This window comes from Spermophilus citellus (assembly GCF_964194105.1).
Source record: "Spermophilus citellus genome assembly, chromosome: 3".
Lineage (NCBI taxonomy): Eukaryota > Metazoa > Chordata > Mammalia > Rodentia > Sciuridae > Spermophilus > Spermophilus citellus.
The window spans coordinates 187,767,052-187,779,330 of record NC_138184.1 but is presented as its reverse complement, the minus strand read 5'-3'; the positions used below and the strand labels follow the sequence as shown (position 1 = coordinate 187,779,330).

The window sequence follows — 12,279 nt, the reverse complement described above, 5'->3', positions numbered from 1 at the left end:
TTCACAAAAATAAGAATTACCTTAGTTTCATGTACCCCTTTGTTATAGTAAGGAAGAACTGAAGTTCTTATGTAAGGTGTGCATTAAAATATTCTTAATATGTACTTTATTGCATTGGCATGATTAAAATGCTCATGTATTGAAAATCCTTGTTGTTTTTACGGCAAACTTACAAGAGCTCCTGCTTTTTTTTTCTCTCTAACAGATATAAGCTTACCAAAGTCGGCAACAATATGCTACACAGCTGCCCTGCTCAAAGCAAGAGCTGTCTCTGACAAGTAAGTGAGCAATGACTGGTGCGGTACCAATGGCCTCCCTGACTTCAGCTATGTTGCCTCTGAGGGCTTTCTCTGGAAGTTTCCTAGTCTATGAGACTCCTGCTTATGAGCATGCATTTCCCAAATCCTGCTGATCTTTTCTTTCACTACTAGAAGGAGGAAATGTGTATCGCAGGTATTGTAAGGGTGTGGGGTGCCTAAAGAAGGATTTATTATTGAAAGCCCGTGCTTCTGAGGTGACTTTTTTCTTTTTGTCAGACAGTAGATACCAAAAGGCCTGCTTGGAACTTACACAAAAATGCTGTCCTTTTGTTGTTATTTTTTTTTCTTTTTTTGGATAGTCCTCTTCTTTCCGCAGTCCACGACTGGATAATGCAGTGTGGCCTAGGGGATGTCATCTCACAGTCTTTGCCTTATCAGTTCCACATCAGCTCCCCACTCAGAGTCTGTTTCCTTTGAGATGCCATCTCAGTGGGACATTGCCCATTTTGTTCAGGCAGGTGACTATGGCATGTAGAATTTCTGTAAACATCCAGGGATGACTGGCAGGTGAAAGAGTAGAGATGGCTTAACTGTTTTTGAGTTCATAAACGCTTCCACTTCCCTGATACAATTCCTCTTGTAGCACTGAAAAGCAGAGAACAGGAAACAGCCTCTGCTGTGTCAGACAGGTTTGCTGTTAAGTGTGTGTGCACTTTAAGACCGAAGTAATTTTCTTTCATTCTTTTTTATCCTGTAGATCGCCAGTACCTACTGCAACATCTTTTCTCCCTACACAGCGACTCCAGCTTGGGAGGGCAGGGCCAGGGTTGTCACAGCTTCCCCTGTGGTGTCTGCCTGCCAAGCACAGCTCTGGAGTTAGCCCTGGGTGTGAGGTGAGAAAGAGATTGCATGGTCTGGTTTTTTTTCATTCACTGGGCAGGTGTCTCGCCCACAGTTTGGGCATGCACCCCCTCTGCCGGGACGGCCCAAGCAGGCTCGCCTGCGGCTGAAGCTGCAAAGACTTAACCTTCCATCGCAGCACTGACATTGGGTTGGGAGCCTCCTTTAAAATTCTCCCCAGTTCTGTTTTTAACCAAGTGCGCTCTTCTGTAACCTGGTTTTCTCTTTTTCCTACACTATCTGCCCTTGTCAGTCCTTCCCCAACCCCTCACCTAAGCAGGTACTTCATAGAAAATTTAGATTAGCTATTTAGACAGAAAGACTTGACAGCTGAATTCAATTCCTGCCTCTATTAGATGCAAGCACGCTTTCTGCTTCTGCCGGGGTTTTTGCTGGCCTCCATCTGAGGGGTCACTCAGAGGTTCCATGTAGTGGAAGTTTGGAGAGCTAATGCCATTGGCTTGCTATGGTTTTATGGGCCCTTGATGTGTAGATGTCTTTCTGGATTGATGCTCAAGCAGTGGTCCCAACTGGATGGTGTTTGTCTTTCTGCTTTTCAGATTCTCTCCCGAGGCTGCATCTCGGCGGGGGCTGAGCACAGCAGAGATGAATGCAGTAGAGGCCATTCACAGAGCTGTGGAATTTAATCCTCACGTGCCAAAAGTGAGTCTGTGCAATCCCCACAGGAGCTCGTTATGATAGCTGAGAAAGCGTTCACTTAACACCATGTCAATTTTCCAATATGCCCAGCTTTAAAAAAATGAATTGCAACCAATAAGTGTTGAGGTCCTGTAGAGTCTATAGGCATTAAGTCTCTTTCTAAAGCAAAAGCTACACTCAAGAGACCTTGGAACTGATTTTTGGACCTCACCTAATAAGGTATATAAATAGACCTTTTTAGGCAGGACAGGTCTGAAATTAGAAAAACGTGAAGCTCCCAAGAGTTTGATGCATTTGATAGGAATTTCACACCAGTTATAATCTTACATAGACCAAACTTGGGAAATAAATTTTGTTGTGGATAAAACTGGTAAAAATACTTACTAATGTGGCAAATCTTTGTAAGTAAATAGTTATTAATCAGTATTGGCAAAAAAATAATAGGGAAAACCTGAAAGTATGTAGTATTTTGATTTGTGATATCATTCTATTAGGTATATGTAATTAGGAATACTTGTCTTAGCTGTTAACCATAGGATTCATCAATTTGTAAATCCCAGTATTACCCATATTTTTTTCTGAAGTAGATTTTAATGGAATCAGGAGATGGATGTGTATTTTTTATTTACCTGTGTTTGAGTACCTGCTCTGTGGTAGGTATCTAGATTAGGGTCAATTTCAATCTCTCGACATTAAGCACATCCTAACTTGTAAGAAACTATTCCTACAATTCATATCAGGTATCATAAGGCCTAACTTTCTTAGAAAACTGTCTGATGAAAATTTTCTGGAGAAAAATGACCAAGGACAGCTATTTACTTGTGTTGTTGCAGTACTTAAGCAAAAGGGATATGTGTGTGTGTGTGTGTGTGTGTGTGTGAGAGAGAGAGAGAGAGAGAGAGAGAGAGAGAATGTGTGTATTGAGATGATTTATGGAATTACCTACTGTAATTTATTTTGTTGGTGTCTAGAGTGACAGAGATAAGTGATCTAATATCGTTCCTGAGGTTTTACTCAAGGTCATCTTTTCACATAATAGGAAATTGAAGAGCCATGCACAGTGCCATATTTGCAGAAGGATGCATTTATCCACTCTATTGCCAGCAGATAGTAACCCACAAAATATTTGCAGACTTAAGTATTATATATAGTGTGCTATAAATATGTATTCATATATTTTACTTAAGCTAAAAATGCTTATTGAATTTTGACTAAAATTTAAAACTAATCATAAAAATATTGTCCTGAGTTACAATAAACTTACATCATCCATCAATATTTATTGAATACCATTCTATAATGACAGAGCCAGTCTATGTGCATAAATAAGGCTCTTTTAGAAGTAGTTATTGAGCAGTAGAGTTCTGCATTATAAGGCAAAAAGAGTTCAGATTCTGGCTGTTATTAATCAGACATGAAACCTTGGACTTAGCACTTCTGCTCAAAAGTTTCCCCTCATCTTTCAAATTAAGATAAAAAATATAAGTCCTGCCTATCTTCTGTGATAAATATCAAGTGAGATAATGTATTTGAAGTTCTTGAAAAACACTGACCATGTTATCTGTTAATTATTAAAACAGTTGATACTTGACTTGTTGGAGGCCCCTCAAGTTTAGAAACCAGGTTTTAACTTTTCCAATAATGTTAATTAGAACCTAAGAATCCCAAGTGCAAGATAGAAAATCTGTATAATTCTTGTTGGTTAGATATTTTGATTAGTCATTTAATACTATGATAATGGTCTGAAATGGTTAATTGAGCCTCTAAAATGTTATAAAAGGCCCTTAGAAATAGTTCCTGGAAGAATTTGGCACAGTCGGTTGGCATTTCTGCAAAACAGAATTATCCTACAAGTGGAAACATTTCAAATATTTTTTACTAATATATATTTTAATTGACACATAGTAATTATACATATTAATGGGGTACAAGGAAGCATTTCAATGCATGCATATAGTGCAAAGTGACCAGATCAGGGCATCTCTACCATCTCAGATGTACATCATTTCTTTGAGAACATTTCAAATATCTCCATTTTCTAATCAGGAAGTAGAGAAGTCAGAGTACCTAGGTAAACTGATTTTATACCCTTTGCTTTGTTGGTAATCATAGGAAGGGGAAAAAATCTCTTCATCTGTTCACATGTCCACAGGGAAAGGTCCTTGTGATTCACTGGCCTCATCTGTTTGGAATTACCCATGAACTCTGGTGCATGGGTATGGTACACAGGATGCTCTAGGCATCTTTACACATGTTCTGCTATTCATTGGATGACTTGTAGGCAGAGAATAACCTTAAGTCTAATGAGACTTCAGTGAAGGCTTTACACTTTGTGTAAAAAAAGACCTTAAAGAACATCTTGGTCACCTTTCCATCCTAAATGTAGCTCTCTCCTCGTAATGATATTGTAATTATTGATTTCTGTACTGAACCTCATAGGCCCTCTCATTTACTTTTCATAACAACATGGTAAAGTGTATCATTGCTGTTATTCATATTACATAATGAGGACAAGTTAGAAAGGTTAAAGAACCTGCTCGTGGTCGTGCAGCAGGGTTATCTGCTCTTAAATATCACTGTTCATTTCATCTCAGATCCTACCAGTGGGCAGAGCCTAGACCTGATAGGCATGTTGCATTCCAAGGCATTCAACTCCTTGTGAACAATCCAGATTTCTTCAAGATGGTAAACATGTCCATGGCTTGTTTTTATCTATCACAGGGAATTCTCCTGGGCCTCCATAGTTATTTTTAATATCTTCATGCTCATTTTGCAGTCTACTTAGACTGAGGGATAAATATCCAATATAGAAGCTGAGAACTGCCTTCCATTGCTCTCCAGCATGGTTTAATCTGGTATCCCATTAAGCAAAGGTATATTGGAAATATTTCACCATCAATGCTCATTATTATTTACCCAGGAGGGTGACTCCTAGGAACTCTCTTCATCTGCAAACATGAGGAGTAGGGAGTAAGTGTCGCTCCTCACTACACCACTGGTGAATCAATAAAATTTGCGAACAGCCACCCATCTCCATTCTGAAGGAGAGCCTTTAAAGTAGTCAGTCAGATGCTAACCACTAAGATTTCTGAAGTTTTAGGTTGCAGCAGATTAGTAAGGAGGAAGCAGGCACATGGACTCAGCCTTACAAATCCAATTGTTAACTCCCCTGCCAAAACATTGCATCTGTGTCCGCAGCGCCCACAGAAAAAGGTATTTTAATGCTTTTTTATGCATTTTATGCCTTAGAGGGTCCTTTGGGACCCTTCATATTCTGACCCAACTTGTGTTTCATTTTTCCTAGCTCCTTCTACACTCTGTTTCTCTTTGCAGAAGCAACCTCCCCTTCTTCCCTCTTTGTTTTCTCTGGGAAAACCCACTTTTGCTCATCCCCCCACCATTAAAGTCACCACCAAGAAGCCTGTCCTTCCTTATCATCAGAATTATTCTCTCTCCTCTGTGTTCTCTTGCTGTACTGCCATGATTATGCACTTGCTGTTTACCTTTTTTAATGGCAGTTGTATGTTTTAGGATCTTGATGCTGTTAATTTTTAAGAACTGAATAAACAGTTCATAAAAAAGAAATATTTAACCTATTTAGAGGGTTTTCTCCCCCCATTTAAAGTAAGTATTCTCCACTTTGAAAGAAAAATTTACTCATGTGGTGCTGGATGTATGAGGAACTACTCTCAATTCAATATCTTCATCTTTTTATTATATTTTATTGGATTTGGGGTTTTTTTAACCCACAAATATGTTTCCTCACCTGCCAATTTTGAGATTCCCCTTGGGTCAGAGTCAGGGAGACATTTCTGTCAGTGACTCATTATTTCATACAGACCTGATTAACTAGTGCTTACGTGTTATTGGTGTGCTATGTCTACACCACAAGCCCTTCCCTGTGAGGAGGCACATTTTTGTTTTTTGGTTTTTTTTTTGAGCATGTTATATTAACTCCTTCAGGGTGGCAAAGATAAACCTTTACTTTTTGTCAAGTTTCCAAGAAAAAAAAAAGAAATAGAGGCTAAGTATTTGTTATAATCAGTATTAGATACTCTTTTTCCCTCGATACTGGTGTCATAAAACAACTTCTTTTTATGTTAAAGAAATCACTCATGATCCTAGGATCTACTCATATTTAAAACAATTTTATTTTAGTCTTTTATGCATTTTAATGCTTACATTTTCATATTTTAAAAATTAATGTATAGTCTTTGGACTATGTAGGTATTAGAGACATATGTATGGTTTCTTGGGGAGAATCATAAGATTTCTAGAGATTTTGACCTAAAAAGATCATCCTCCAACTTAACATTTAAGCCAAAGTCTTTCTGAATATGTGCCTTTGACTCTTTTAAAGATGGTCTCTATAAATGTTTTCTGGATACTTTGTGGGGTGGGGGATGGTTGTGTGTGCGTTAAATAAAAATAGCATGTAATGTGAATTCTACCCCTTAAATTTCTTAGCATACAGTACTGTTAGCTGTATGCATGTTGTACAGTAGATCTCTTGAAGTTCTTCATCCTACATGACTAAAACTCCATTCCCATTGAACAACTTTCTATTTCCTTCTCATCCCACCCCCTGGCAACCACTATTCTAACTTTGCTTCAGGGAGTTTGACTACTATAGATATGTCATATAGGTAGAATCACAGTATTAGTGACTAGCTTATTTCACTTAGTGTAATGTCTTCAAAGTCTTCATTGGTGGTATAGAGCAGGATGCCCTCTTTTTAAGGCTGAATAATATTCCATTACATCTTTAAAAAAAATTGGTAGTTGTAGATGGACAGAATGCCCTTATTTTATTTATTTTTATATGGTGCTAAGGATCAAGCCCAGTGCTTCACACATGCTAGACAAGCGCTCTACCACTGGGCTACAACCCCAGCCCTTCCATTACATTTTCTGTATCCATTTATCTGTCCATGAACATTTAGGTTGTTTCCACCTCTTGGATGTTGTAGTAAACATGGCAATGAAAATATTGCTTTGAGATCCTATTCTTGCTTCTTTTGGATGAACACCCAATAGTGGGATTACTGGGTGATAGGGTAGTTCCATTTTTCATTTTTTGGGGAACCTCTATACACTTTTTAAAAATAATTTGCATTCCCACCAACAGTGTACAAGGCTTCTAAGTTCCCCACATATTCACCAACAATTGTTCTTTTATTCATAGTGGTCATCTAACAGTTATGTGATAAAATTTCTTATTGTGGTTTTGATTTGCATTTCTCTGATATTTAGTGATGTTGAATATCTTTTTCTATGCCAGTTGGCCACTTGTATGTCTTCTCTGGAGAAATAGATATGTAAATCCTTTGCCTATTTAAAAATTAGATTATTAAAGGTTTTGGTTCTTGAGTTGTAAGAGTTCCTTATATATTTTAGATATTAACTCCTTGTCAGATAAATGGCTTGAAAAAATTTCCTCCCATTCCATAGGCTGTCTTTTCATCCTGTTGGTTGGTTCCTTTATTACATAGAATTTTTTCAGTTTGATGTAGTCCCACTTTATTTTTGTGTTGTGGCATGTTCTTTTGGTATTGTATGTTAGGACCAGTGTTGTGAAGCTTTCCCCGTTTTCTTCTAGGAGTTTCATAGTTTCAGCTCTTACATTCAAGTCTTTAACATATTTTGAGTTGTTTTTGTTGTATAAGATATAGGTACAATTTCATTCTTTGACATGTGGATACGCAGTTTTTCCAGAACCATTTGTTAAGAGGAGTGATTCACTTCTGAAGTCCTCCACTATAGACGTCAGGTTGACACAACAGGTCAACTTCTAAGTAAACCTCTATGGGAAGAAATATATATATTTTTTTCAGGCCTTGGGATTGTGTCCTTAGGGTAGATTTGCAGAATAGAAATTACTGAAACAATTGTGGAATCTCTTTAAGGCTCTTAAGCTCTCCGTATTTATTCCAAATTGCTTTCCAGAGAGAGAAAGCGGGGCAGGGAGAAGAAGGAGAAAGAAAGAAATTGTAGCAGTTTACACTTTCATGAATAGGTAACTCCTTCACCATTTCATCACTAACATTGAGCAATTTGCTTTAAAAAGAAGGAAGAGCAACAACAAACATTTATAAAGTTGTTAAATACAATGGAATTTTGTTCCTTTAATTTGAATTTATTTGTCACTGATAGTAAGGTGGAAAATTGTTGGTGTTTGTTTATTCTTTTCTAAATTCTTAAGTCTATTATGTAAAATTCCTGTCATTACTAGGAAAATACATTAAAGTAATAGTTTCATAGTGCAAATGATAGTAAATGCAGTTACTTCCTGTAATGCGCCCAGTACATGCTCAATATGTGTTCACCCTGCTGTCATCTCTCTTCCCCTTTCCTTTCAGCTCTAGTTCTTTGCTTGCAGCCTGTAGGGGAAATAGAGGCTTCCTAGAAATGCATTAGCAGGTATTTATGGGGCCACTCTTATCTGCAGAAGGACAACCAGAGAATGTAACATTGGTACCACAGCACCTCTGACCTTGAGTAATCTCAGGTCCCTTCAGGTCTCCAGATTCTGTCCTAGCATGTTCTGGCTGTAGCTATTATCTTTTGGAATTCAGCACCTGATAGCTGCTTGGGAAGTCCATTGCTTGTGGCTGATTAAACAGCGCCCACTTCTGATTGGTGTTTATATTCTTGTTCCGAGCATAGTACTACCCTACTCCCACCAGGTCTTCTACCCCAGAATCATACTTCATGCATAAGACGAAATTTTCCTATCTCAGGACCCTTCCTCCTCTGCTTATCTCCCCATACTTCCTCAGTTAGACCAGGCCTGTAAGACCATTGAAGGTATGAATGAGGTTGCTGCATGAAGGATCTCTGCTTCCTACAGATGTAGCTCAGTGGTGGAACACTTGCCTAGCATGCTTGAGGCCCTGGGTTCAATAGTCAGTACTGCTAAAATCAATCAATCAATCATCTCTGCTTTTTTCACCTTCATTACCCCTTTTACTATGTGTTAGTCACCTTCTGTTACTGTAACAAATACAAAGGTTTATTGGGGCTCACAGTTTTGGAAGTTTCAATTTATGATCAGTTGGCCCTCCTCCATTTGGGCCAATGATAAGGTAGCACATCATGGTTGGCAGCACATGGGAAAACCATTTACCTCATGACCGAAATGCCAAAGAGAAAAACGAAGTGCCCAGAGTCTCAATGTTCTCTCCAAGGGCATGTCCCCAATGACCTGAAGGCCTCCTAATAGGCCCTACCTCTTGAAGTTTCCACTACTTGCCAGTAGCAATAAACCAGGGAACCAAGTCTTTAGCACACGGGCCTTGGGGAACATTTCATATCCAATTCATAGCATTTTCCCCTCTGTGAAGGCTGAGGCCATGCCTTTATTTCCATGATGTAACTTTAATTTCCCTTCCTAGGTAAGAAGATTGTAGAGCAATTTTAGTAGACCCTAATACACACTCTGGAACTCATCATGATTAGTTCCTCCAGCAAGGTGTTTCCAGTTTCTGTTAAGTTCTGACTCTTCCCCAAGTCTTTCTTTTGCTCATTTAAAAAGACAAACAGTTATTTGTTTTATTCCTAGGAGGTTTTCTACCAGTTGGAATTAAGCTGTTAGAATGATGTTCCCCTGCCAATCTCAGGGCAGGAGGAGCAGGGTAAGAGGGAGAAATGGCGGTGGTTTGGAAATCTCCTCCAGTGTGAGCTATGTGGTCAGGGGTTTCAGGTGCCTAGAGTAATAGAGGCGTTAGGGGCCCATCTGAAAGTCATCAAATGCTTCTTTCAGAGCAGGACTGACTTTGGAGTCTCCCAGCCTTAGTCACTCATCAGCCCTTTCCTTCCTGTCCGTATATTTTCCGAGTTGGTATCCATTCTTATTATTAGAGGGAAAAGGCCTCAAGACCAGAGAACATGAATTCTTTTTCTACCCTCAGCTGGAAGCTAACTCACCTTTCTATGTCTCCTATCAACCACAACATATTTGAACTATTTTTACTTAACTGGTACCACTTCCCTCCAACAGAATAATCAGGAGCCATCTCCACAAATTTATTTCCTCATGGAGGGGAATATATATATTTTTTGATAGACCTTTAGTTTATTTATTTATTTATATGTGGTGCTGAAAATCAAACCCAGTGCCTCACACATGCCAGGCAAGTGTGCTACTGAAGAGCCACGGCCCCAGCCCCTGGAGGGGATTATCTTCCTGCTGCTTTCCATCAGCTTCCACATTCTTTAAAGATGTCCAATTCTGCAGTAGTGTCCTTTTTTTCCTTTTAATAGTGCATTCACTACATTTAGTACCTATGATGCATCAGGCACTGGGATGCTGATTGCAATGTGGTCCATACTCCATAGGAATGTCCAGTTATTGAGAAGACAGACCAGCCAGTATCCCTGTGAGATAGGCACCATGCTGTAGGACCTCATAGAAGGGAGACAGCCAGCTCACTCAGGGCTCAGGTGAATAGTCAGGCTACTCTCTTATTTCCTGAGGCCAGGTCCTGTGCTTGCTGCACAAATATTCTCCAAGGGTGCAGCATTGTGGGTGTGTCCTGACTGTATACAGAATGCCCAAATCTCTTGCTCAACTCTGAAAACCTTGGACATAGTGGTTCTCAGAATTGACTTTTGGCTAATAGGAAAGTCTGACCCAATCAGTATCATCAAGAAGAGCTCCCAAGTACCAGGTCCTCTTCTCTACCAGCACAGTCCTCACAGACAGTGGGGGGTCCAGCTTGTGCTTAGACCACTCACAGTCGTTTTCACTTCTAAACACCTACAAAAATAAAAGTAATTTTTAAATTCTAAAAACCCACAAAAATAAAAGCAGTTTAAAATAAAACTAGAACTGCTTTTATTTATAAATAAAGCAAATAATAGTAGAACTTCTCTGGTTGAAACTGGCATAAAATATCTGGGAGCCCAGTACGTTAGTAAACTTTCTATCACTCTGACAAAAATCCTGAGATAATCAGCTTACAAGGAGGAAAAAATTTTGGCTCAGTTTTGGAGGTTTCCATCCATGGTCAGTTGGCCATGGTTTTTGGGCCTGTGGTGAGTCAGCACATCATGGTTTGAGCATGTGGAAGAGGAAGCTGCTTTACCTCATGGCAGCCAAGAAGCAAAGGGAGAGGAAGGGGCCAGGGTCTCAAGAACCCCTTCAAGGACATGCACCAGGTGATCCAACTCCCTTCTACTAGGCCCAAACTCTTAAAGGTTCTACTACATCTCAATAGCACCATGAGTTGGGAAACCACACCTTTAACATGTGGGCCTTTGAGAGACATTCACATCCAAACTATAACACCCAGCAATCCAAGGTGTCTCTGAATACAGGTGAGAAAATTACAGATGTCTACAGTCCACCAAAAATACAAGCCTCTGAGACCCTCCTATTACCATTCCCCCCAACCCCCATAGAACAGAAGGCCCCAGTGAGAAGAGGGCTGAGGAGTCAGAACCAGCTCCTCGTTGAGGTGCCTGGGTGTTGTGGGTGAAGCTGTGAAGGATAAAATCCCCCAGAACCCAGAAGGACAGCTTTTGTTGTAATCTTGACTAAAATCCCAGAACCATGGAGCCATGTGTTCTTCTCACTGGTCCCACCCAGCAGTCCCTGAGGTTGCTGGGGGAAGGCGGCCGCCCCACTCCTGAAACTCATTTTACCAGCAAGGCAGCTTGGGCCAGTCAGAAAATTAAACTAATAGATATTTAGTTTTTAAATTGTAAGCCTGGAAGTATGAAGAGTTATGAGAAAATAGAAAGAATTAAGAATGTTATGACAGAAATGCATTCCCATTAAAAATTTACTTTTTTTAAAAAAAGTCCCATATAATGTTAATCTAGACTCAAATTTCATGGGGATTTCAAGAGACTTGTGGAGGAAAACATCTTGGTAATTGTATATGCGAGTGGACATTGTTATAGTGATGGAAATTCTTCTTTCATGCAAACACTAAAGCAATCCTCCCCTTATATCTTGGTAAAGCTGATTGACAGAGTATAAAATTGCTTTTTAATCCAATTTAGGAAACAATGTATAGTGGGTTTTAGCATTTAAAAATGCTTGAAGCGTGGAAGAAGAAATTCAGAATACCCTGGCAGATTATCTATGATATTGTATATCAATGGCACATTTCAGAAACATTATTTCAATATAAGTTTCTGTGAATTGAGTCATATTTTGTTCCAAGGCTTTTTTTGGGTTAGAGTAAGGAGAATGTATTGTAGAAGAAATATGACCCAGAGAAAAATGAACAGAAACCAGTTTATAAGCCACATTTCTCAGGAATAAAAAATTTCTAAGTCTCTTTAACAAAAAGTGCTATGGTTGCTCCCATCAAAGGTACCCATGCAAAGGCCACCCTAAGCCAATGCCACTCCTGCCATGATCACCCCCATCAAATCCATCCTCACCAAGGTCACCTCAATTTAGGCCACCCCATCTTTGGCCACTTATCAAACCTCATCCTATTTCATC

At 39.3% G+C, this 12,279-nt stretch overlaps 1 protein-coding gene across 12 annotated transcripts in view; it reads left to right on the top strand.

Annotated features, from left to right (window-relative positions):
• ST7 (suppression of tumorigenicity 7) overlaps window positions 1–12,279 on the top strand; it is a 279,293-nt gene that overhangs the window by 239,120 nt on the left and 27,894 nt on the right. For 11 of the 12 annotated variants that reach the window (XM_081286857.1, XM_081286860.1, XM_081286856.1 and 8 more), the window contains 2 exons: window positions 206–278; window positions 1,721–1,823. In XM_081286857.1, the coding sequence (XP_081142983.1) occupies window positions 206–278; window positions 1,721–1,823 (176 nt within the window). Of the gene's footprint in view, window positions 1–205; window positions 279–1,017; window positions 1,154–1,720; window positions 1,824–12,279 lie in introns of all 12 variants that reach the window. The other variant, XM_081286866.1, reaches the window with a different exon arrangement.